This window comes from Amblyomma americanum, chromosome 2 (genome assembly GCF_052857255.1).
Source record: "Amblyomma americanum isolate KBUSLIRL-KWMA chromosome 2, ASM5285725v1, whole genome shotgun sequence".
NCBI classification, from domain to species: domain Eukaryota; kingdom Metazoa; phylum Arthropoda; class Arachnida; order Ixodida; family Ixodidae; genus Amblyomma; species Amblyomma americanum.
Genome location: NC_135498.1, coordinates 179,237,320 through 179,263,900, shown reverse-complemented (window position 1 = coordinate 179,263,900; position 26,581 = coordinate 179,237,320). Strand labels below are relative to the sequence as shown.

The following is a 26,581-nucleotide window of genomic DNA, read 5'->3' as shown; positions in this document are numbered from 1 at the left end:
TTATGTCGTTCCATTTCTTTTTGTCTCCTTCTGATAGATTATTCATTGCTGGTATCAGCTTCACTTGTAGACCTTTCGGTACGATATTAGCCCGAAGGTACGTTTTTAAGGTTTTAACATGAAGGTCATGTCTAAACCGCTTATCAATTATTTTTCGTAATTTAAGAAAAGCTGAGGATTTGAAACAGGGCTGCGGTGATATGAGAAAAAGGGAGGCGGAGTACTCATGCGGCCTGTGTATCAGTCCCGGCGCACTCGCTGGGCGGAACCACAACGCTTCCGGAGGTCATATGGTAAAACAGGGGTGCTGGGGATCAGTCCACAGTTATATGACGGGCTGCTGGTGATGGGTTGCTGTTATGGTGCAGAATCCGCGGCAGGTTTCCGCCTCGGTTGCGTACTTCTCTTCGGGCTTGCCTCTCGACACGATGGCTTGTTTCATGTGCTCGCCTGGGCTGAGGTGCTTGCTGTAGGGGAATGTGCTGCTGCTGTGCCACTGGTGGTCTGGGGTGGCTGTTTTAGTGCTGCGCTGCAGTGTCCCCTCGATGTCCGGGAGGTGAGTGGTGGCCTGGTGATGATGTCTGGCCGGCTGACTGCTGCTTGTCTGGTAGACATAGCATTTTGGCCTACGACTTGTGCAAATGTTCGAGGCTCTGGAGTACTCATCGAATTTTGTTGCTGCCGAGGCTGTGGATGTTGTGGCGCGTAGTCTCTCCATTGCCCCAATGTGAGGTGGCGAATTCGGAGGAGTAAGTTATAGATATTCCAAGACAGCAGCGAGACTCCACCGAAGCTGGGGTGCACGCCATCTGCAGACAGAACTGTGCTAGGCTGGAATATTTCCATTTGGTGGTCTACGAAGAAGGTGTTCTGCTCTCGTCGGCAGATGTCGACAAGAAGGGCATTAAAGGTCTGGGCCTTCTGGTTAATCTTTACCACTTGAGGCCTGTTGGTTGAATTCCTTCGCAAATTTGAAGCCCGAGGAAGCACGAGCGTTGCAAAAATGTTAATAATATCCGGTCTTCCTATTCTGATTTGATGTATTAGTTGCACGTACCGGTCTGCGGCGGTGGCGGCATCCATGATTGCGACGTCGTTGCTTCCGACGTGAAGGACGATGTCCGACACACCTCGTGATACCCAATCCAGGAGGTTGGGGATGTCTTCAATTTTGGCACCAGGTTGGCAGATAAATGCTGGGGTGTGCGGGATTGCAGGATCAAAGTGCTGATGTAAATATTTCACTTGAGAGTCCCCGATGATGGCGGTAGTTGGGCTCTCGACGGGGAATTTCCAAAGGACGTGTCTTGATGAAGTGCGAGCAGGAGCCATTGTAGAGAATGTTACGAACGTAGGTTCCGTCTTCCTCTCCCTTTCTCTCGTTTCGCCATCTCCGTTTGTACCCCACTCTTCCTTACTATACTAGTTTTCACCCTTTTTCTTTTATTTCTATTTTTTTGCTTCCTCCCCCAATATTTTCCTGTCTGCTCCCCGCACCACCATCTTTATTTTTATTTTTTCCAATTTTTTGAACTGTTGTTGCTATTTCCTTGTTACACTCCTTTCTCCCTCCTCCTGAGCTCATAAACTTAAAACGTCCATCTGACGCGAGACCACTACAGTCCTGAAGAAGACCGCACCGCGGTCGAAACGTTGATAAATAAAAGTGTCTTTGTAGAACTGCCCACTTCTCTTAAATCTCTCTCTCTTTCTCTCTCTCTCTCTCTCTCTCTCTCTCTATATATATATATATATATATATATATATATATATATATATATATATATATATTATATATATATATATATATATATATATATATATATATATATATATATATATATATATTGTCGCCGACAAACGTAGGGCGGCACGAAAAAGGGGCTTTTTTAATCCGAAGGCCAGAAACCCAGCAGCGCGCGTTCGAACGGGAACGTCCTCTTCTTCGCTCCCACACGAGCCCAGTAATGCCGCTCGGCCGCATGGCGGCGCTCGCAGAATGTGAGCAGTGTGGCATTGCCCCCCTCCTTTCAAGAGGCATCGCCTCGATGCCTCCGGCAAGGGGGATAAAGAGTGTGGAGACACCGAAAGTGCGATGGCGTGTGGTGGCAGCACTGAATGTGAACTCCGGGAGGGGCTAACGGGCGTAATACGGTTTCATGCGGGACACGTGGACGACTTCAGACTTGGGCGGGCGAGAAGACCGGACAACTCCTTGCGGTACACTTCATAGTTCACATCGCTGAGTTGACGTAGCACCTCGTAGGGGCCGAAGTAGTGAGAAGCTTTTCAGAGCGACCGCGCACACGTATAGGGCTCCATACCCAGACGTGCTCGCCGGGTTGGTAAATCACCTCCCTGTGGCGGAGGTTGTAACGCCGGGCGTCAGTTGTCAGCTGGTGGCGAATGCGTTGTCAAGCAAGGTGGCGAGCGCTTCTGCATCGCGAACGAATTGGTCAGCGCCTGGACAGACAAGGGGGTACAATCCGGGAGCAGCATGGCATCAAGCATGGTCAGGGCATCTCGGCCATACACCAAACGGAAGGGGGTGAAGCGCGCCGTTTCTTGGAGGGCGGTGTTGTACGCAAACGTGATGTAGGGAAGTATTTCGTCCAGTTGCGATGGTCAGCGTCGACATACATAGACATCATATCTGTGATGGTCTTGTTCAGCCTCTCAGTAAGTCATTCGTTTGAGGATGGTAAGCAGTCGTTTTTTCTATGACTGGTGCCCACTAAGACGGAGGACCTCGTGTGTAAGAGCCGACGTAAACGCGGTTCCCCGGTCAGTTAATGCAACCACGGGGGCGCCGTGGCGAAGCACGATGTGGTGAACAAAGAACTGTGCAATTTCAGCCGCGGTGCCACGGGGAAGAGCCTGGTTTCACAATAGCGGCTTAGGTAGTCCGTGGCAACAAAAATATACCGGTTTCCCATGGAGGACACCGGGAATGGGCCCAGTAAGTCCATGCCGACTTGTTGGAATGGGATTTGCGGTGGATCAATTGGCTTCAGATGGCCGGCCGGTTTTGTCGGTGGTACCTTCCGTCGTTGACACTCACGGCAGGTTCGAACGTAGCGTTGGACGACCGCAGCAAGCCGTGGTCAGTAGTACTTGTGGCGGAGGCGTCCCAATGTTCTAGAAAAACCGAGGTGGCCAGAAGAAAGGTCGTCATGGCATGCAGCAAGAACTTCCTTACGAAGCACGGTTGGGACAACGAGGAGATACGCAGTGTCGGTCGGACCGTAGTTTTTCTTGTAGAGGACTCCATCTATTAAGCAAAACGACGAAAGTCCGCGCGAGAAGAGTCTGGGCGGAGATGGAGCGATTCCTTCGAGGTACTCGATTAGAGGCAGCAGTTCGCAGTCGGCCCTCTGGTGGTGGGCAAGGTCGGATGTGGTGACAGCGCCGAGGAAAGCAGAATCGTCGTCGGTCTCATCTGGTGGGCACGGAAGAGGAGCTCGGGAGAGACAGTCTGCATCGCTATGTTGCCGACCCGACTTATACACGATGGTGACGTCGAACTCTTGCAACCGAAGGCTCCACCGTGCAAGTCGCCCCGATGGATCTCTGAGGTTCGCAAGCCAGCACAAGGAGTGATGATCGCTGACGAATCAAAACGGCCGGCCGTACAGGTATGGACGAAATTTTGTGATTGCCCACACAACAGCGAGACACTCCTTTTCCGTTGTGGAATAATTCACTTCGGAACGGGACAAAGTGCGACTTGCGTATGCGATCACGCGTTCCACACCGTCTTGCCACTGCACAATCACCGCACCGAGGCCCACATTGCTGGCGTCTGTGTGCAGTTCCGTGTCGGCCTGCTCGTCGAAGTGGGCAAGGATAGGCGTAGATTGGAGGCGGGCCTTAAGCTCTATGAAAGAATTTTCCTGATCTTGGCCCCAGAAAAAGGGTTCGGAGTCTTTTGTCAGGCGAGTCAGCGGCTCTGCGAGCTTGGAGAAGTTTTGAACGAACCTCCAATAATAGGCGCAAAGCCCCAGGAAACGCCGCAAGCTTCGTTTATCTGTTGGCTGGGGAAATGCAGCAACGGCGGCGGTCTTTTCTGGGTCGGGGCTAACGCCCTGAGCGCTCACAATGTGGCCAAGAAACTTGAGCTCCCGAAATGCGAAGTGACACTTTTCAGGCTTGAGAGACAGACCCGCAGAACGAATTGCTTCGAAGACGGCACGCAAACGTTTCAGGTGCTCCTCGAACGTGTCGGAGAAAATCACAACGTCGTCGAGATATACAAGGCAGGACTGCCACTTCAGGTCAGTTAGTACGGTGTCCATCATACGTTGGAACGTCGCAGGGGCTGAACACAAGCCGAAAGGAAGCACCTTAAATTCGTACAGTCCGTCAGGAGTAACGAAGGCGGTCTTTTCTCGGTCACGTTCGTCGACCTCGATTTGCCAATAACCGCTACAAAGGTCGAGTGACGAAAAGTAGGTAGCATGGCGGAGGCGGTCTAATGACTCATCAATGCGTGGCAGTGGATAGACATCTTTTTTGGTAACGTTATTGAGACATCTATAATCTACACAGAACCGTAGGCTGCCGTCCATCTTTGCGACGAGAACAACAGGTGACGCCCAGGGGCTCGTCGATGGTTGTATGACGTCGTCGTGGAGCATTTCGGCAACTTGGCGGCGGATAGCATCGCGCTCCTTAGACGAAACACGATAAGGACGCTGACATAGCGGTCTCTGGTCACTGCCGACGATAATACGGTGCTTAGTTATTGGCGTCTGGCGAACCTTGGATGTTGATGCAAAACAGTCGCGGAAAGAGTCAATAAGGCTTTCCACGCGGCGTTTCTGAATGGTCAGAAGGTCAGGGTTCACGTCGGTCCTAATGGCTGTAGCAGTGTCCTGCTCAGCTATTTCGGGGGCCGTTGTTGATAAGGCACATTGGCCGGCATGCTCGCCAAGTTCTTCAAAATGGGCAATCACCGTGTTTTTCGTCAAATGTTGGGGTTCACAACTAAAGTTGGTCACTAAGAGCGTGGTACGCGCGTGAACAAGGTCGACAAGGGCGCGAGCAACGCAAACTTGCCGAGACAGTAGCAGCGACATATTCGCTTCGGCAATGCCCCGAGTACCGGAGCTGGTATCACACTGGACTGTGACAAACTTGCTTGCTCTCGGCGGTATCGTTGTGTGGTCATCAGAGATGCGTAATGGTGCTCTGTGCGGCTCGGGGTCGGTATCAACGGCTCGCTGTGTTAAAAACGATACCAATTGCTCGTGCAGGTTGATGACCGCCCCATACTCTTTAAAGAAGTCCATGCCGAGAATCAGTTCTTTAGAGCACTCTCGTAGCACGGCGAAGGAGCCAGTGAAAGTTGCACCGCGGATCTTTATACGGCTGGTGCAGACGCCAACCGGCGCTACCACATGGCAACCAGCTGTGCGTATCTGCGGCCCATTCCAAGGTGTTAGAACTTTTCTGAGGGTTGCGGCTAGGTTACTACTCATGACAGAAAAGTCGGCTCCGGTATCGACGAATGCAGATACGTCATAGCCATCGGCGGCAACAAGAATTTCGGTGGCGGAAACAATTGTTTGACAATTTGTCGGCGAGGTTTTTGGTGCCGTCATCGATGGGGTCGTCGCTGAGGTCGTCGGTGAGGTCTGCGGTGGGATCGTCTTTAAGGTCGGCGGGTGGGGTCGTCGCATAAAATCGTCGGATGGAGGCTGTTCACTGTCAGCGGCAGCGGCGGTCCTACCCCCAGAGGTAGCCGTCTTCAGTTTTCCCGGCGGGGAGACGTGCCTCTGAATTGGCCAGATGATGGTGCATGACTGGGTGGAGGAACTCGTCTTGGAGACGGCGACCTAGACTGGCGTCGTGGAGGCGTTGAGTGCAGCACATTATCGGCCAGGTACTGCTCAATGTCTCGCGGTCTCACCATAGCGCGGTCGAGGTGCGCTCGGTGGAAATCCTCTTAATCCCATCCGCCGGTAGGGGCAGTTGCGGAGGATATGACCGGGCTCCCCGCAGTGGTAGCATAGTGGCCGGTTGTTGGGTGTGCGCCACACGTCAGCTTTTCGAACAGGGCGCGGGTCACGCAGCTCGGCGGAGGGAAAGTACCCCTGCGTTTGTTCGGCAGCAGGGCGGAACGCATGTGGAACTGGCGCAGGTCTCCGCAGAGCTTCACTGTAGCTCATGATGTACGGCTCCGGCTGCGGTGTCCGTAGGGCTTCGTTGTAGCTGCTGGCGTACGGCTCCGGCTGTGGTGTCGGTGGTGGCTGGACTGCTCGCCGAATTTCCTCGCGGACGGCATCGGCTACAGCTGCAACACTGGCAGGTGGAGCATCTAAGCGGAGGTTGCGCAGTTCTTCGCGAACTACACTCCGCACAAGCTCCCGAAGAGCCTCGTCCCCGGCGACTGGCAGGGACGCAGAATAGTTGCTGGCCGCAACACTTCCCGGACGACCGTACTGCGCACTGCGTTTATGTAAGGAACGTTCCATGCCTGTGGCTTCTTTAGCGAAGTCAGCGACGGTTCTTGGTGGGTCGCGTATGAGGCCAGCGAAGAGCTGCTCCTTCACACCACGCATGAGGTGGCGCACCTTGGTAGCCTCTGGCATGGCAGGGTCAGCCCGATTGAAAAGACGTGCCATGTCTTCAATAAACATAGCGACGCTTTCGTTCGCCTGCTGTGACCTGGTGCGAAGGGCGAGTTCGGCATTTTCCTTGCGTGCGTTTGTGCTGAAGGTAGCCAGCAACTGACGGCGGAACGCTTCCGGGTTCGTAAAGGATGCCTCATGGTTCTCGAACCATGTCTTCGCAGAGTCTTGGAACGAGAAATACACGTTTCGTAGTTTTCGGTCGCCGTCCCACTGGTTAAAAGTGGCCACACGGTCAAAGCTGGACAACCAGTCCTCGACGTCCTCAAACCGATCGCCGTGAAAGGATGGTGGTGAGCGAGGGGTGAGAACTACAACGGGCGGGACAGTGCCGGAAGGCTGGCCTGTCTGACTGCCTGTAGTAGACGTCATGGTACGCACCGGCCTCGTCAGTGGCTGACACTCAGGTTGCAGGCCTCGCAGGCGGCGGCTCGCTTTGTGGACGGGTGTTGTGTCCAAGCGTCGCTGGTCAGCGTCAGAGTTGCCCTCGGGGTGAGCGTTCATGGAACGATACCCAGCGGCTCCACCAAAATGTCGCCGACAAACGTAGGGCGGCACGAAAAACGGGGCTTTTTTAATCCAAAGGCCAGAAACCCAGCAGCGCGCGTTGTTGTTGTTGTTGTTGTTGTTAGCCTATCAAAAGATGGCACATACCCACACTGGGGGATCGGCCAAGAATCGGGTGGCTATTCACCTGAACGCAGTTTACAAAAAGGAAAAGCACGTGGGAGTGCAACACCGGTGAATTTTTCGTCATGAACAGAAAAGGGATGAGTGTTTCGATTTTAAAATTTTAGGAATAATAATAAAGAGAGTGATTAAATATTAATGATTTAGTCAAAATGTAATAATTGATAGAAAAGAAAAGCAGCGCGCGTTCGAACGGGAACGTCCTCTTCTTCTTCGCTCCCACACGAGCCCAGTAATGCCGCTCGGCCGCATGGCGGCGCTCGCAGAATGTGAGCAGTGTGGCAATATATATATATATATATATTGTCACGGACGCCGGTAGGACGTTCAATCCCTGGCAGAACAACAGTACCTGGCGAGCACACTGCGCAGAGCGTAGCCGGCAGGGCCTAGCACCGAGCAGAAGAGGACGAAGTCCGTTGCGCGACAAAGGTCGAAGACAGACCGCACGGGGGAGCCGGTAGCGTGACGGCTAAACTAAGTGCGGCATTGCCCCTCCCCTCTGGAAAGGCATCGACTCGATGCCTGACGGTGAGGGGGAGCCACGTGTTGGTGTTAACAGAATCCCACAGGCACCGAACGTGGTGAGAGTTGTCCTAGCGGGCATGGTATGGCTTGAGTCTTGCGACGTGCACAATTTCGGATGTCGGCGGGCGTCTGGAAGAATGAACACTCCCTTGCGGGCGCACTTCATACGTAACGTCGCTGAGTTGGCGGAGTACCTCGTAGGGGCCGAAGTAACGGCGCAAAAGCTTCTCGGAGCGACCGCGCAGACGGATGGGGCTCCAAACCCACACTTGATCGCCAGGCTGGAAAATGACTTCGCGGTGACGGAGGTTATAGCGGTGAGCTTCGACTTCTTGCCGCACGCCGGTTCGTTGCCGAGCCAGCCGGCGGGCAGCCTCTGCATGGCGAACGAATGCATCAGCGTCGGCAACGGATGGGCGGGCAATATCGGGCAACAACATCGTGTCCAACATAGTCACGACTTCACGACCGTGTACCAAACGAAATGGCGTGAACCCCGTCGTCTCTTGAAGGGCAGTATTGTAGGCAAACGTGACGTACGGAAGGATTTCGTCCCAGTTCTTATGGTCGTCGTCGACGTACATAGAAATCATATCAGCGATAGTCTTATTGAGGCGCTCGGTTAGGCCGTTGGTTTGAGGATGGTAAGCTGAGGTCTTACGATGACTTGTGCCACTGAGCCGCATAACTTCCTGAGTAAGCGTGGACGTGAACGCTGTGCCTCGGTCAGTTAAAACAACATAAGGGGCGCCATGGCGGAGGACTATGCTGATGATGAAAAAGTCAGCAATTTCAGCAGCAGTGGCGCGGGGAAGGGCTTTCGTCTCACAATACCGGGTGAGGTAGTCGGTGGCAACCACAATATACCGGTTACTCAGTGATGACGTGGGAAATGGGCCCAGTAAGTCCATGCCGACTTGGTGGAAAGGAATTCTCGGCGGAGCAATGGGTTGGAGCAAGCCAGCCGGCTTGAAAGGTGGTTTCTTCCGACGTTGACACTCGCGGCAAGTACGTACATAACGCTTGACAGTCGCAGAAAGCCTGGGCTAGTAATAACGATGACGAACTCGTGCCATCGTTCGAGAAAACCCGAGGTGGCCGGAAGGAAGCTCGTCGTGGCATGCCTGCAAAACGTCAGTGCGGAGCGCCGTTGGAACCACGAGCAGGTAACCAGAGTCCGTCGGGGCGTAATTTCGTTTGTAGAGGACGCCATCTCGCAAGCAAAACGACGACAAGCCACGCGCGAATAGACGAGGCGGTAACGAGGCGGTACCCTCAAGATAATCGATGAGTGGCCGCAATTCCGTGTCGTCCCTCTGGTGTTGAGCGAGGTCGGACGTGGTCAGAGCACCAATAAAGAGGGGGTCATCTTCGAGGTCATCAGAGCTGGACGGAATAGGAGCACGGGACAAGCAGTCTGCATCGCTGTGTTTGTTGCGCGACTTGTAGACAACTGTTACATCAAATTCTTGCAAGCGAAGGCTCCAACGAGCTAGCCGGCCCGAGGGGTCTTTAAGATTCGCGAGCCAGCACAGTGAGTGGTGGTCACTCACGACCCGAAACGGGCGACCATACAAGTAGGGCCGGAACTTCGTTATCGCCCACACAACAGCTAGGCACTCCTTTTCAGTGGTTGAGTAATTGGCCTCGGACCGAGACAGCGTGCGGCTGCCGTAAGCAATCACACGCTCAACACCATCTTGCCACTGGACGAGGACTGCACCGAGGCCAATGTTGCTGGCATCGGTGTGAAGTTCTGTATCCGCCTCCTCGTCAAAATGGGCAAGAATGGGCGTTGTTTGTAGGCGTTTGCGGAGCTTTTCGAAGGCGTCCTGCTCTTCCTGTGCCCAGACGAAAGGCTGATCGTCTTTTGTCAGCCGTGTGAGAGGCTCAGCCAGCCTGGAGAAGTCTTGCACGAAGCGTCGGTAATATGCGCAGAGGCCAAGAAACCGGCGCACAGCTCGCTTATCAGTGGGAGTCGGGAACGCAGCTACAGCAGCCGTCTTGTCGGGGTCGGGGCTGACACCCTCAGGTGTCACAACATGGCCCAAAAACTTAAGCCGTTGGTACGTAATCTAATTTAATTGGTTTTTGGGGAAAGGAAATGGCGCAGTATCTGTCTCATATATCGTTGGACACCTGAACCGCGCCGTAAGGGAAGGGTAAAGGAGGAAATGAAAGAAGAAAGGAAGAGAGAGGTGCCGTAGTGGAGGGCTCCGGAGTAATTTCGACCACCTGGGGATCTTTAACGTGCACTGACATCGCACAGCACACGGGCGCCTTAGCGTTTTTCCTCCATAAAAACGCAGCCGCCGCGAAGTGGCATTTTTCGGGTTTTAGAGATAGACCGGCTGATCGGATGGCCGTCAATACTGTACTCAAGCGTTGAAGATGTTCTTCGTAGGTCGAAGCGAAAATAACCACATCATCAAGATAGACGAGACACGACTGCCATTTGAGGCCAACCAGGACAGTGTCCATCATTCTTTGAAAGGTGGCAGGAGCGGTACACAGGCCAAAGGGGAGCACCTTGAACTCGTACAAACCGTCAGGCGTTATGAACGCGGTCTTTTCACGGTCACGTTCATCGACTTCGATCTGCCAGTACCCACTGCGTAGATCAAGAGAGGAAAAGTATCGGGCATGACGCAGGCGATCGAACGAGTCATCAATTCGGGGCAACGGATAAACGTCCTTTTTAGTAATCTTGTTGAGGCGACGATAGTCGACGCAGAATCGGAGAGTGCCATCCTTCTTGGCGACCAGCACAACGGGCGAAGCCCACGGGCTTGTTGACGGCTGGATAACCTCGTCGCGGAGCATTTCCTCAATCTGCCTCCGAATCGCCTCCCGTTCTTTCGCAGACACTCGATAGGGGTGGTGTTGTATAGACCTCTCGCCTTCATCCACTACAATGCGGTGTTTAGCGATCGATGTTTGTCGAACTTTAGAAGTGGTCGCAAAGCAGTCACGAAAAGAGTCGAGGATCATGTGGAGGCGGTGTTTCTGATCGGCGGTTAGATCGGGGTTCACGTCAGTCATAACGGGGGCGTCAGACGTCGATGCATGGGTATCGTTGAGGGAGCAGGCGCAGTGGGAGACTGAGTCACTAATTTCATCGAAATAGGCTATGGCGGTTGCTTGCGGCAAGTGGCGGTATTCGGCGCTAAAGTTCGTAACAAAAAGCTGCGTTCGCAGTCCGCGGAGGGAAGTAACACCCCACGCAACGCAGACTTGTTGACTCAGCAGTAACGACAGGTTACCTTCCGCAACCCCGTGAGGAGTGCGTGGGTTGGAGCATTCCACCGTAATAAACAAACTGGAGCGTGGTGGTAGCGTGACATTGTCATCAAACACGCGAAAAACAGGCCTGTCGGGCTCGCTGCTGCCGGCTATGGCACAATGAGGTGAGAACGTCACGACAAGTTCGCGGAGGTTGATTATCGCACCGTGTTCCCGAAGAAAACCCGAGGATGAGGTCCTTCGAGCAATGAGCCAACACAGCGAAGCAGGCAGTGAAGGTGACACCACGAATCTCCATTCTAGCGGTGCAGACGCCAAGCGGTGTCACCAGATGCCCTCCAGCTGTCCGGGTGTGTGTTCCAGGCCAAGGTGTCAGTACTTTCCTCAGGACAAGCGTCAGACCACGACTCATGACGGAGAAATCGGCGCCGGTATGTACGAGAGCAGTCACGCGGCGGCCATCAACGATGACCGAGATTTCAGCCGAAGCTTGGTCACCGTCAGAAAAACGCTGTGTGATGGAGGTCGGACTAGGGGATCGTTCTCGCGGTCGGGTTGGGGCGTCAAGCGGAGGCGTCTCCGTTCGTCTAAAAGTCGTCGGACTTAAGGGTCGTTCAGATTGTCCAATTGAGGCGTCAAGCGAAGAATGCGTCTTTGGGCGTCGAAAGGTCATCGCGGCGTGGGGTCGGAGGTCGGGTCGCATGCTAACGTCGGTGAGCGGAGGATGTTCGTCATTATGTCCGGTGACGGCGGCCCTACCTCCGGGGGTCGCCGTCCTCAGTTTTCCCGGCGCGGGCTGGAGGACTGCCGGACGTAGGACTGGCGAACTGGTGAAGAAACCCGTCGAGGCGACGGTGACCTGGACTGACGTTGGGCAGTGGGTACAGGTGGGACGTTGGCCGCTAGGTACTGATCGATCTCGCGGGGTCGTTCACCATAGCGCGGCAGGGGTGCGTCGGGCGAAAAGCCGCGCAGGCCAATCCGGCGGTACGGGCAGTGACGACGGATGTGGCCTGCTTCGCCGCAATGGAAGCACAGGGGCCTGTTGTTCGGCGTTCGCCACATGTTTGCCTTCGTGACGGGTGGGCGGTCGTCTGGCAGCGCTGTCGTATGCGGGAATCGGTGGGACGGCGCGGTAGGGGCAGGAGAGTAGAACGCCGGCGGTGGTGGCGCAGGACTTCACAATGTCTCGCTGTATGTCATCACATAGGGCGCTGGCGGCGGTGGAGTGGGCTGCACCGTGCGGCGTATCTCGTCACGAACAGCCTCCGAGATGGCGGTGACACTAGGAGGCTGCTCCACAGAGCGAAGCTTCTGCAGCTCTTCGCGAACGATGCTCCTGATGAGCTCTCTGAGGGAGGTGTTCTTATCCCCGGGCCTCGGCATGTGGCGCTCCACAGCAGTGATGTTTGAGGAACGGCCGTAGTGCGCAAACCGCTACTGCAGGGCGCGCTCCATGCCTGCCGCCTCCTTTGCAAAATCGGCGACTGTAGCCGGAGGATCGCGCACGAGCCCAGCGAACAATTGCTCCTTGACGCCCCGCATCAAATGGCGCACCTTCTTGGCTTCCGACATCGAAGGATCAGCGCGGTTGAAAAGCCGGGTCATGTCCTCCACGAACATCGCCACTCTCTCGTTTGGCTGCTGCGCTCTCGTTTGCAGGGCCAATTCAGCACGCTCCCTCCGCTCGTTGCTGCTGAACGTATCCAGCAACTGGCGCCGGAAGTCTTGCCAGGTGTGGATGGCGGACTCGTGGTTTTAGAACCACGTCTTGGCGGCGTCCTGGAGGGCAAAGTAGACGTTCCGAAGCTTGCGTTCCTCGTCCCACAGATTAAATTCAGTGACCCTGTCATACCCGTCCAACCAGTCCTCCACATCTTCAAACTCGTCACCATGAAACGGCGCGGGCGTACGAGGCGAATGAAGAAGCAGCGGTGAAGAAGCAGCGCCACCCTCGACCATAGCGGTCGAGGGTGGCGCTGGTGAACACTCTCAAGGCTCGATTACACCCAGTAAACATAAATACCCACGAGAGCAGCAGATTGGACAGCCGTCGCCGTAGCTCAGTTGGTAAGAGCACCGGACGCGATATTCGGAGATCGTGGGTTCGGATCCCACCGGCGGCATGGTTGTTTTTTCTGCTGCTTTATAAGTAATTTTCTTAAAGCGATTTATTAATCTAAGTATTATTATCCCACTGATAAGCATAACACATAAAAAAATAACGTTCCCCTATGCACCTTGGTTTCGGTGACTGTTGGCTCCCTTCATAAATTTGTCAAACGGGCCCCTCATTTCCTTTAACTTGTCTGCTAATATATATATATATATATATATATATATATATATATATATATATATATATATATATATATATATATATGTGTGTATATATATGGGCGTGTACCTTTCTATTAAAATTAAATAAAGGACGGAAGGGCCCCGGACGTGTGGTCGTGTGAGCCCGACGTCATATTCAGAGGGTTGCCCACAATCAAAACTGTGAGTGAACTGTCACACGTTGTGTCCTGATAGTCAAAGAAAAAAGCCAAATTCCTGCAGTTCTTCGTTGTGTTTCTTTACTTCACCGAGCACTTCGAACTTATGCTAGGCGGGACACCAAAAGCTTTCCTTCCAATCGTATACGCTCTTCTAGTCACTGTGCTGCTATTTCTTCCAATAGATAGGACACGGCTGGCCAGGAGCGCTTCCGGAACATCACGTCGGCCTACTACCGAGGGGCTCAGGGTACGCACGCTTCACGACGTCTTTTTTCGTGTTGATCTGTGTGGACCACAACAGTGACCAATGCCAGAGAAATAGATGGATCTAAAATGGGAAGTGGATAATGGCTCCTTATTGAATACTGCTCCTGGGCGCGTTCTGTAGCTCCAAAATAATGAAAAACGTCGCAGTTGTCCCCGTTCGGGGTACGCGGTTACTGCGTAAGAGCTCCCATCACCTTCGTATCAAACATGGCAGCCTTTTTCTGCTTTACAACGCTTTAGTATAAGTTGTAAGTATTTGTAGTACGTTTCGTAATATCTACTTTTGCACTGCAATTAATGATGCAATGTAAAGTGCAGTTTGATCAGAGAGGACGTAACAGCAAACACGGACTAGCTCACGTCCTACAGCCACTGGGGCTGCTGCCCACTGGCGCGGACCGAAGTAGACAAGTCCACTTAGTGGAGACATCGAGAACACTGTATTGGTAGCAGGTGCTGTTGTAGTAATGCCTTTGGCTGACACTCTTGGGGGCGGGGGGGGGGGGGGTGGTAGAATGACAGCCTAACTTTGCCTTCCTTTTCTTCTTTCATTTCGTAATGTCTTTCTCATTTTCGTCTTTACCAAAATTTGTTTTATTCTTTTTGTGGCACTGTGCCCTTTCTTTAATTCTTAATTAGATTTTTTTTCATCACCCGCGATACATTAGCGGTGCGGGCGAGGTCTTCTATGATACTCAACCTAAAGTCTGTCTACAGCACCGTGACTCCCGCAAGCAAATCTTGCCAGAAGGTAATTCGCGTATTTCTCGTCCCACGTGCTGCACGCAGTGGTGATCCTGGTGTTCGACCTGTCCCTGGCGTCCAACCTGTACAACACACCACAATGGCTGCAAGAAACCCTGGAGAGAACGGGGCCCGGTCACGAACCCGTCCGCTTTCTTGTGGGCACCAAGGACCTCTTGGTGAGAAGACCTTCGCGCTCCGCCTCTCCTCTGCGCCTCTTTGGTTTATTTGTAATGCTTGCAGGACCCAGCCCAAGAATGCACGGAACACAAAAACAAGAAGGACGACTGGGCGGATCACTGAACTATCAAATTTTATTTCGAAAAAGGTGCATATTAGGCCACATGACAAAGGCGAACGGTAAAGGTTTGTGGCCTGATATGCACCTCTTAAATACGGGTTCGACCTTTTTCGAAATAAGAGTGTTTAGTTCAGCGCTACGTCCTGTAATCATCCTTATTCTTGTGTTGCGTTATTTCTTGGGCAGGGTAGTGCAAGCATGGAAACAAACCAGCTCGCCCATCAGCAAGTGCTGCTTTATTTGTAATGAAGTCGGCGCACGAATAACCCGTGAAGTTCCCAGGAACCTGGACAGGGACAAGAAATCCAGCGCCAACGGTGAAGCTGAACATGACAGTTCCTTTATAGGAACATGAATCGCTTGTATAAAAGGACGAGACAGCAGCCTCCGACTTAACCTAGACGAAAAAACATGGAGGGGACACTTAACGATATGACACGGTAGCGTAATGGATTAATGTCCACATATGCGGGACTGGTCATTCTGCAATTTACATTCATAGATCCCTGGGAGTCCTCATACCCCCCCGGGCGTAGTGGTGCAATGGTTAAGCGATTACGCCACAGCCCTGCGTTGGCAGATGCTCCCAGCGGTGGGCCTTGTGCGGTCCAGGTGCTTTTCCTCAGTGACCATTGATTAGATTAACTGCCACCTGCCACGATGGGCAGTTAGCTCACTATCCCGTGGGCGTGTTGCAAGGTTAAGTGACCTAGGTAGCTCACCTGCCTCATAGGTTGCTCTCTGGGGACGACATTCTAGAGCCATACACGTAATTTTTTGCTCATAACGGCGACAACGAATACAAAGGCAGAACCGGATTTTCGGGAGAATGGGGCCTTTAACGCTATCGCGTTAATAGTGAGGAAAACGGCATAAGACGCGATAGGCCTCTAAGAATAATACTTGTTTGCAGTAAAGTAAAACATTAGGTCCAGCCTGTCCTTTCCAAAGAAAAATCGGGGCACAGCGAAGCAAGAGCGCGTACAAGTTATCTCAGAGCTGCGAAATTGCACTATTCTTTCGCATTCTGCGCTGATGGACCCCCAAATGCAGCGCAGATCCAGGCATTCATTGGCCTGCGAGCGATGTGTGATTTCTCTCTTTTCGCAGAACGATGGCAGCCTGGACGGCATGGAAGGAGACGCCACCAAAATCACCCGCAGACTGGACGCCGAGTATTGGTCCGTCTCCGCCAAGACAGGTGGGTTAGTCGCAGCGCGAAGAGTGCAGATTCGCTGCTGACGCGGCGTAGGTGTACGCCAGGCTGCACTTTAGCTTCTCCGCGGCTGCCAAGTTGGAAAAAAGGCGGTGAGTAGGCGGCCAAATATTTCAAACAAAAAGATGTAAATAAAAAACTCAATGACGCTCACTTGGGCGACACGACGGAAAATGCATGAGCGGTCGCCGTTACGAACTGCCGACGGAATCCTTCGGTCAACCAGGTTGGCTTCACCACACCACAAGCTGCATATTTAGTGTTGGCTTCTTTGTACGGCAGCAGTGTAGTGCGTAAAGATCGCTAGCCAAGCAAACAAGTTGGCTTTACCACTTGACACGCGATGGCTTCTCTGCATGATTGTAGTGTTCCGTGGAAAGTGAGCTAGCCCGGCCTAAAGCTAATGCCAACCCCACCACATGTTCTCCTCGTCATGCGATTTTTAAGAATTTTCACGTGACTAGCGCATCCGCCCCAACCAGAGCGTAAAATGTGATCGCGGGAGCGCCGTTTGGAAAACCGCCACTTTGCAGGGGCGCGGCGCATGGTTGGATATATCGAACGATCTGGCGAGCGGGTATCCGATAAAAGCTAACAAAAGTGACATACTTTTGCGCGGCATTTTTAAGGTGATTTTCTCAGAGTTCGATGCCAACAACAATTCGATATAACCAGTTTGGTGTGTCCGTGATCAACTGCATTCGAATTTGCGCATACGCATTCATAGAGTCATTCATAGGTTCATACATTCATAGATAGCTGGGAGTCCTAATATCACTCCTGGCGCAGTGGCGAAGCTGTTAAGCGATGCGCCACAGCCCTGCGATGGCAGCTGCTGCCACTGGAGGGGCTTGTCTGACTCAGTTGTGCTCCTGCCGCCTGCCACGGTATGTAGTTTGCTCTCAATGTAGTGCGCTGGTTGTGATGACGTCACAATGTTACGCAACCTTGGTGGTTCACCTGCCTCCGTGGTTGCTTAGATGGGGATTTTTCGTGATGCCGATGCCGACGTCGGCATCGGCGAGACGAGGTGCTTACCGCCATGGCGTTAAAAACAAATTACCAGCGCAGCGTATCCTCGCATTGCCATTTTCCTGAAGAGACGGCACACAAGCGTACAGTCTCTCCTCTGGCGTAGCCGTGTTTGGAACCTCGCGAAGAGGCACTTAGAAATGAAACAAGTGGTTGTCTCGTGCGCAGGCGAGAACGTGCAGCAGCTGTTCTTCCGGGTGGCCGCGCTTGCCTTCGCCAAGTGTCTCACCAGGGAGCTCCAGGAGAAGGAGTCGCCCGAGAAGGTCGTCAGCAACAACTTTGTCCGTGAGTGCCCCTGGCTAGGCCGTAGAGGGCGCGCAGGCTGGCCATGGCGCCCTGCTGCGTTGGCCGCGAGAAGCCGGTTTCGATGCCCGCCCATGTACGACGGGAGCAGAATGCGGATGCACGCGGTTCCGGTTGTTTCTGTGCGTGGTAGAGAGCGCCCCGCGGCTACAAATGATTCGGAGTCCGGCACAACGGAGCCATCAGGGCCCAGGTTCAGCTTTCGGTGAAAAAATATGCGTGGAATTAGGTTTTGGGCGTACTGTTTAACGCAGGACGCATTGTCTACGAATTAGTGGCAGATTCACAGATTGATTTGGAGTGACATTGTTCTTAGAGTTCATATATATAATTTTTTGGAAAGACGTAGCAGCGCAAAAAAAAAGAACAAACACGGACGTAGCGAAAGAATGGAACTGCGCTCGTCCCGTTCCCCAACTACGTACGTGTTCGCTTTTTTTTTGTGCGCTCCTATCTCGTTAAAAAAGGGGCGCCAACAAGCAACCCCGACTACAAACACTTGTCGTAGAGTACGGCGCTCTTCGTACCTCACCGTCACCATTATCATCAACCTAACTATGCCCACTGCAGCACAAATGCCTCGCCCATTTCTCTCCTAGTTACCCTGTACTGCGGCAGATGTCATCACCTTATCCCTGCAAGCCTTGCTAAAATAACCCGGCCACCTGACACTCTGCCACACCTTCCTATGGTTGCCATCTCTTGGAATGTAGTTTGTTATTTTTAACGTCCATCGTTTATCTTGCCTTCGCATTACATGCCTTGCCCATGCTTTTTTGATATTTTGATATGAGCTGGACAGTATTACTTCGTTCCTGCTCCCCATGCTTGTTAACGTTACATCTATCATTTTTCGCTTGACAGTTCGCTGCGCTGTACTCGGTTTAATTTGAACCATTTTCGTTAGCCTCCAAGTTTTGTCTTTACACGTGCGTATTGGCATGATAGAATTAAGGCGCACTTTGATCCTGAGGCACGTTGGAAAGCAGCCATTCGTGACCTGACAGTACCTGCAAATCGGGAAGAGGAAGACGAAGACGTTGTTCGATCGCCTGTCGCCTCAGCTCTCTTTATTTAGCTAATTTTTCCTAATTTACCTAGTTTTATTTGAATATTCGAGGACGGCAGCATCTTCAAGGCTGTACTGTCCCAACGGGAAGAGTACAGCTGCTCCGGCGCCGGCAAGCCTAAACGGACCACGCCATTCAAAGGAGGCTGGCTCGGAAGAGGCGGCCATGGCTTCCCAGGCTGTGGAGCGACCAGAACATGGACTCGATCACCCGTCCAGCGAGACCTCATCGCTTAGTGGGGCTGAGTCAACGATCGTGGACGGTGACGAGTCAGTGGCCGATATGGCTGACGTGGACAACGAGGGCTTCAAATTGGGGAGTCATCGCAAGCTACGAACGGTCGGGATCCCGGTAGTGGTTGAGCCCACAGAAAAGGGGGTTGATTTGAGAGAAGAATCCCATCTTACTTTTCGCGGCCATTCAATCACTGCTGGGATCAGCTCCGATTTGAAGTCGGTTCACCATGCACGGGGCTCTTCAGCTGGATGTCTCGACGGAAGAGCAGGTTGACAAGCTCCTGCAGAGCTCTCAGATTTTTGGCATCAAAGTTAACGTGCGGTTGCCCCATTCTTACATGAAGAACACCTGTGTTATTAAGGGTGTACAAAAGTGGTATTCAGAACGCGACCTACTTGATTATCTGAAACCACAAGGTGTACTGCACGTAAAACGACTTGTGCGTCGTGTGGAGTCTCCAGGAAAAGAATGGGCTGCGAAACCTACCAACTCTATCGTGTTGACATTCGCTCCCAACTCAGAGCGCCCCGAAAAAATTGGTCTGGGATTCACCAAACACGCAGTTGCAGATTTCACTGAAGCTCCTCCACGGTGTTTTAGATGCCAACGGTTTGGGCACGTGGTAAAAGTTTGCACAAAAAATCGACGCTGTAAGCGGTACGGGGGCGACCATGACTTTAAAACCTGCAAGGCCGATTTTGCTTGCGCCAATTGCGGTGGTGATCATCCAGCGAGTTTCGGAGGCTGCCCCTTCCGTTTGAGCGCTCTGCACCGTCGAATGTCCTTTATTGCTGGTCCAAAAACCCCACCGACTGAGACGCCTGTCCCAGGATTAGACGAGTTCCCAGTATTGGAGTCTGATGTCTTTGCGTTGCCCACCAATGTCCCTAAGAGACCTGAGTCCAGCAAGACGCCAAGGCACAGTGCGCGCGAGTCGACTGTTTGACCTCCAGCAAAAAGTGTCCATGTTCCTGAGCGGCCGGATCACAGCCAGACTCCACGGCAAGGGGGACCCTCATATGCACAAGTGACAAAAAAACCAGCTACTGCGGCTAAGAATGTGTCCCCGTCGGCATCTTTCGTCGATGTTGTAAGTGAGTGCGTTGTGCAAAATAAGGAGCTCAAAAATCAAGGTCTGTCTGACCTTCTTCATGTTTTGTTTGGGACCCTGCGTTCACATGTTACAGCGATGGCGCCTGGTAACCTGAAGAACTTCCTACAGCTGGTGCTTTCTTTTGAGTCCCTAATTTCCACCTTCGCAGCAAACTTCCTTGCGAACTAAAATGGATGGGGCTAAACCTCGTGGATCTCATATGCACCGAAAAGTGCTCTTTATATTGCAGTAGAACTGCGCTGGGATTTTAAGTCGGTTAGCTTAACTAAAACTATTCTTGAAAGAGACGTGTTCCAGTATTGGCCCTGTCAGAAGCTGGCCTGCCAAGCGGGAGATGTTTGACTTGATATGTCGCCCATAAAAACTGCAGCATAAAGTCATTTCCTTCGGGAAGTGCTGCGCTTTACACAAGAAGAAAAATTCCATATGTTTCTCTAAGCGTTGCCGATCTTTGCACGGATGACATTGAGGTAGCGGCTGTGAGTATACAGCTCGGCTCTCGAACCCTTTCTATTGCATCCGTGTACGTGTCTCCGCGGAAGAAGGTAGCATTAGATTTGTTTCTACAGCAGCTCTGCGACCGCTGCCCAGCACCTAGAATCATCTGTGGTGATTTCAAAGCCCATCATGCCGTTTGGGGTGACAGGAACACGGATGCCCGTGGACGCAAACTTGTAGAAGTTATTGACAGTTTGGACCTGTGTGTTGCCAATGACGGAAGCCCCACTTTTTTCCGGCCTCCAGCCTCAGCGACAGCTATAGACCTGACACTGCATTCACCTGACGTCCGCGTGAGTTGGTCAACAGCGCCTGACCGCATGAGAAGTGATCACTATCCGATTTTTGTGTTTGCTGTCGACTTTCGTATGCATGATCCTAAAATTAGCAACGTGGTCAACTGGGACAAGTACAGAGAGCACCTAGAACATGTTTATGGTGATGTTGTTGACAAAATGATTTCTAGTAAGCTAGCAGCAACTACGGCGGTCAAGTTACCTGATCATTTTCAGGCCCCGGATTTAAAACTCAGGAACCTTTGCGCAGCGAGAAGAAGCGCGGAGCGCCAACTCGTGCGGAAGAAGGACGACAGGCAACTGAAGACGACCTTCAATAGGCTGAATTCTGCTATTAGACGGCACACGAACAAGCTGTACAGGTCGCAATGGGCCTCATTCTGTGCAAGTTTGACTGTGTTCTCACCGATAACGAGAATATGGCGAGTTATTGGCAGCCTTGCTGGAGAATCTCGCCCTTTGAAGCCTTTTGAAGCTCTTGCAATACGCTAGGAAAAACCTATTGCGTGCTTGGCAGAGAAATTTGCAGACGCACTCGTACGCGCTGATTCTAGAATAGATATGTATACACCACCTGCTTCCTCCAGATCTATCATGGACGTCCCGTTTACGCTTCGTGAGCTTGAGACTGCGCTCAGTGGCCTGCGGCGCCGGTGTTCACCAGGTCCCTACGGCATCACCAATAAAATGCTGAATAACCTGCCCTTGCAACTGAGAAAGGAGCTCCTCAACTTCATCAATCGAGTTTGGGAGACTGGCGATGTTCCTCCGTCATGGAAGGTGGCACATGTAGTTTTAGTACTGAAGCCTGGCAAAGGCATGACAGACCTTGCCTCGTATCGCCCTGTGTCATTGACCTCCTGTGTAGCTAAGTTGATGAAGAAGCTGGTAAATGAACGCTTATCATGGTGGCTTGAGGACAGCAAGGCACTGCCATCATGTATGACAGGATTCCGGCGAGGTCTTAGTGCCCAAGATAGCGTCTTAGACTTGGCAAGTCACATTGCACACCAGAGAGCTTACGGCCTTTCCACCTTAGCCATTTTTCTTGAAGTTGCGAAAGCTTACGACAGCGTCCTTCAGAGCTCAATTCTAAACAGTTTGCAGGGCATGGGCATACAGGGCCATATGTTAAGATTCATTAACAAGTTTATAAGTGAGCGCGCGGTTCGTGTACGGTTAGGGAGTACGTTAAGCACCGAAAGGGATCTGTCACGAGGTGTGCCTCAAGGAAGTGTTCTTTCCCCCACGCTCTTTAACGCCGTATTGGCTGGCCTACCCGATTCGTTAAAAAAAAAGTTGCAGGTAAGTGCGTATGTCACTCTATGCTGACGACATCTATATTTGGATTACTGGCTACCAACACAAGCGATTAGCCCTGATAGCTCGACAGGCTCTACTTTCGGCACAAGCTTACCTTCAAGGTGTGGGGTTGTCTCTGTCAGTGGACAAATCCGGCTTTATTCTGTTTCCAGGTGTAGGAAGACGTCAAGCGCGGTTGAAGATATACCTCGGTCACTCTTGCATCCGTCAATTCCAACACGCGCGTTTCCTGGGCGTCATTATTGACTCCCGTTTACAGTGGCAAAAAGCTGTAGACACGATTGTTTCATCTATATCTTCTCGTCTCAATGTGTTCCGTAGAATTGCACGATAGCAATGGGGAAACCATCCTTCTTCAATGGTCAAACTTCATGAAGCGTTTGTGGTCAGCCGGATAATGTATCAATTACCTTTAATTTCCCCCTCGGCATCACAACTTGAGCGTCTTGAAGTTGTGCACAGAAAGGGCCTAAGAAGAGCCATTGGAGTTCCCCAGGCGGCTGCGAATAAGGAAGTACTTCATCAGTCCCTATCGAAACCTCTTAGTCTTATCGCTTCTCAGAGACTATTAATGCACCTTGACCGCTTAGGAGAGACGGTAGCTGGGCGATCCCTTCTCCAGCGGCTCTGCAAGAGGTATGAGTCGAAGGCTTACTTGGCACTCAATACTCTTAGTTCTTTAGGCATTAATGTCCGAATGGAAAGGAAACGGTTAAAACCCCCCTGGTCTTTTCCGACCCTCGACTGTAAGGTCACAATTCTCCATGTGAGCGCAAAGCGCAGCTCTCCTTTGGCAGCAACGCGTTCGCTTGTACTGGAATACTTGGAAACAGAGTATGCCTGCCATCTTCAAATTTTCACGGATGGTTCTGTGGACAAGGTGAAACAAGCTAGCGCAGCGGCTTTTTACATTCCTTCTTTGGACTGTAAGTGGTACGTACGCTGTACTGCTGTCGTATCCTCCACAACGGCTGAAAGTGTTGCTATTGAGGCGGCTTTACGTAAGTTAGTGTCTTGTACGGCTCAACGTGTTGTCATCCTAACTTATTCAAAATCTGCCCTTCAGAGGTTCGAGCGCGGATTCCCTACTGACGCCTTGTCTCTAAGCTCTCTGCGCTTGGTGCAGAATCTGCACAGCAGAGGCTTTACTCTACATTTCCAGTGGGTGCCTTCTCACATAGGAGTCAACGGTAATGAGGTGGCAGACAGTCTCGCCCATAAAGCTCTCTCAAGGATTCCATAAAAAAAAGTACCTCAAGATGGGAAAAGTCTCTGCAGGAAAACGGTGCTCGATCACTTCGGTACCCTGTGGAGTGCGTCCCCCAAGCCATGTGTGGCCAAAGGACTGAGAAGATCTCAGGCGACCCTTCTACATCGAATTCGCACAGCCTCTGCTCGCATTCCTGCATGGATGCATAAGACCGGCATAGCATCGTCTCCGCTCTGCTCTTTATGTGGTGTGTGCGGGGATATCGAACATTATATTATATACTGCCCAGAGTACAACGCGGAAAGGGATGTGATGTTCGCTTCCTTCAAGAAGACAGGAACCCGTCACAGCACAGTGCAGGACATTGTCTACCCGAGTGGAAACCAGACACGCAGAAGGGAGGCTGCACGCCTTCTTTTAACATTTCTGCAGAACACGGATCTTGTTTTTAAATGGTGACAGCAGGAACGGACTATGGCCTACTGTGATTGAATGTGTGCGTAGATGGTGTCTTCCGGAGTGGACTACTTTATACTGTGGGTGAATGTGTGTGTGGAGTGTGGCACTACAATGGCCTATGTTCTACTGTGACTGAATATGTGCATAGATGGTTACTTCTGGAGTGAACTGTGATGTGAACTGTGTGGATTGATTGTGTGCATAGATTTTGACTGCGGGAGAGAATGTGTGCTATTATAAGAGACTGTGCGCTTAGCGGGGTAGATGCGGCATTGTTAATATAGAAGGGACGCTGCGGTGGAGCAATTGCCGGCAGATAAAGCAAGGGTAACCCCACCTGTAGCATTCAACACCTCAACTCAACTCAACTCAGTACCTGCAAATGAACGGAAGCCCATTCTGATTCTCGCAGCTATTTCAGTTTCACTGTCCTGATCTGGGTTCAGTATTTTTCCCAGAAATATTGTATCCTTTTAACACTTGCAATACCTGTCTACTTGTCGTAAACTGCTGAACATTAGTTTTCCTGACAAGAAGTTCTAGTCGCAAAGTGTTTTTTTGTGCATGTTTAGGTCCTCAGTCATGCTTTGAATTTTATCCCCTCGGGTACTGAGTTACTTTGCCTTAATGCTTCCCCAAAAGGCCTGACAGTGGCGATAACAAAATCTTGCTATCTTTAGGAAGCTGTTGCTGCCAATGCCCATGGCGCTATGAAACGGGATAACACCACGGCCTTAGATGAAAGACAAGACGGCTGGACAGCGCTTTAGCGTATGGGATTGCGCAGCGGTGTCCAATCCATTAGTCGCCGCCATATCCGAGACAGGTACGCTGAGGTTATCTAGATGTGTACCATCCAGTTCAATTTCATCCTTCGAGAGAGGCCGCTCCAGACGAACCGGTAAAAATTGCCAGAAGTGAAACGCTTCGCGCCTTTGAGGTGCTTAACATCTTTAAATAACATATAAATCCAGGGCACTGATCTTCTTTAAAAATATAGAGGGTAATATGAGCTGCCATACGTTGCATCATTTTCGAATTGTAATGGGTGGGGGACATGCAATGTTGCAACAACAGACATTTGCGGATTTTAGGACTAAGGTGTTCAGTTTGACGCGCCTTTTTTTCTAAAACGGAATACAAGGGTTATTTGCCCCTTTGAGCTAAACAATAATAATTTTTTTGGGGGAAAGAAAATGCCGCAGTATCTGTCTCATATATCGTTGGACACCTGAACCGCGCCGTGAGGGAAGGGATAAAGGAGGGAGTGAAAGAACAAAGGAAGGAAGAGGTACCGTAGTGGAGGGCTCTGGAATAAGTTCGACCACCTGGGGATCTTTAACGTGCACTGACATCGCACAGCACACGGGCGCCTTAGCGCTTTGACCCCCCCCCCCCCTTTCAGCTCAATGTAGCGTTCTGAGCTGTGGTGGTGACCGCGGTGCCACTCACCTCCCTTCTCACTTCTTCGCAGGACTGCTGAAACGGAAGCACGGCAAGAAACTGAAGGCACCGAAGTGTTCCGGAAATCAAAAGTCCGCCACAAAGTGAACTTCACCGAAGACTACAAGACGTGGTTTCCAAGCGGAAAGCAAGACCACCGGACTATTCGCAGATGTGTTTGTTGGCAGCTTCACTGCTGGATTTGTGGCGTCCTCACCAAAGAAAATCGGGTTGTCTCATTTCGATCAGGAACGGGGCGTACTGGTGCAACGCTCCCACCGCATTTCTGTGCAGCGTAGCTTGCCGTCTAGCTTTTGGAAGTGCGGCATCGCAACCGGGTTGCTTTCATGTCTGCTGGCATGAAAGGGAAGAGAGACCTAGGGAATGATACGAGAGAACACGACTGAACCGTGTGAGGGCTTGCTATGGTGGCTGCTCGCTCGTGTCCTAGCGGCGACGCCACAGTTTTGGCCACGTGGTTCGTGCCAGCTTTGTGCGCGATGTGTACAGCCTGCGGAGCTAAGCGGCCATAGTGCGTGTGCCAGCAGCTCCACGACATCGGGATAAGGCATGCAGGCAGGTGGAAGCCAGTGTCGTCGCTGGAAAAATGTGCAACGTGTATTTTGCCATGCCGTTGTTTACAGCGTGGACTGGTTTGCTAGCAATGGGTGACGAAGGCGCGGCGTAGTCATCGGGAGGATGAGCCGTCGTCAATCTGCCAGCCGGGACATCGAGGCTGTCAGGCAGCAGTGACAAGTTCGCAGTTGTGGCCTTCGGCTTGTTTCGTGCAGCAGTACTGAAGCTGAGATAGTGCATATGCGCATCTGCTTCTGCGCCAGATGAGCTCGACTTGCCTGGTTTGGGAAAATTCTCAGCAGCTTGTTCCTCGGTCCGTGCACTATTAGTGAGGGGGTTTGCAAAGACTGCCTCCTTCAGGTCAAATATCTGCTCGCATCATATATTGGACACATTGGTCCCTAGCTCTCGGCTTTAACGCCATTTTGAAATGACTACATGTTGGCCGCAGCGCGTTGTCGAAAGCAAGCCTTGTAGAAAACAAATGAAACTCTTTGTTCTTGCCATAAAGCGGATCGACCTTACGCGCTTGGGATACGAAGCCAAGGAAACAGGCGGTCGCGGCAAAGCTGCATTTGAAGAGGCAGAACAGTTCGGCATTTTTCCTGCCGTCATTTCATGAGTGGTAGCTCTATCATGCCATACTTTCTATCGAGGTTGTGTGTTTAGGTTCTCTTTGCAACCGTTCTGCCTCAGCGATTATGCATAAAGTTCTGAACAAGGTTCAGTGACGCAGTTCTTGTTTAGGCAACAGCGCCACGTTCGTTAAACCATTGCTATTACTGCTTACAGCGCGAAAAAAATGGATGATGTCACAGCCTTATTGGCTGGCAGCTTGCTTTTTTATTCATGTTGTTGCTCCAGGGGAACCACACTGATATAGAGTGTGAACGTCCGA

At 51.8% G+C, this 26,581-nt stretch overlaps 1 protein-coding gene across 1 annotated transcript; it reads left to right on the top strand.

The window, feature by feature from the left end:
* Positions 1-9,892: 9,892 nt before the first annotated feature.
* LOC144120270 (ras-related protein Rab-36-like) lies at positions 9,893-25,359 on the top strand. Its single transcript, XM_077652667.1, has 6 exons — positions 9,893-9,916; positions 13,781-13,841; positions 14,651-14,784; positions 16,017-16,107; positions 17,323-17,439; positions 25,139-25,359. The coding sequence occupies exons 1-6, from the start codon at positions 9,893-9,895 to the stop codon at positions 25,213-25,215; spliced, it is 504 nt and encodes a 167-aa protein (XP_077508793.1). The 3' UTR covers positions 25,216-25,359.
* The last annotated feature ends 1,222 nt before the right edge of the window (positions 25,360-26,581 follow it).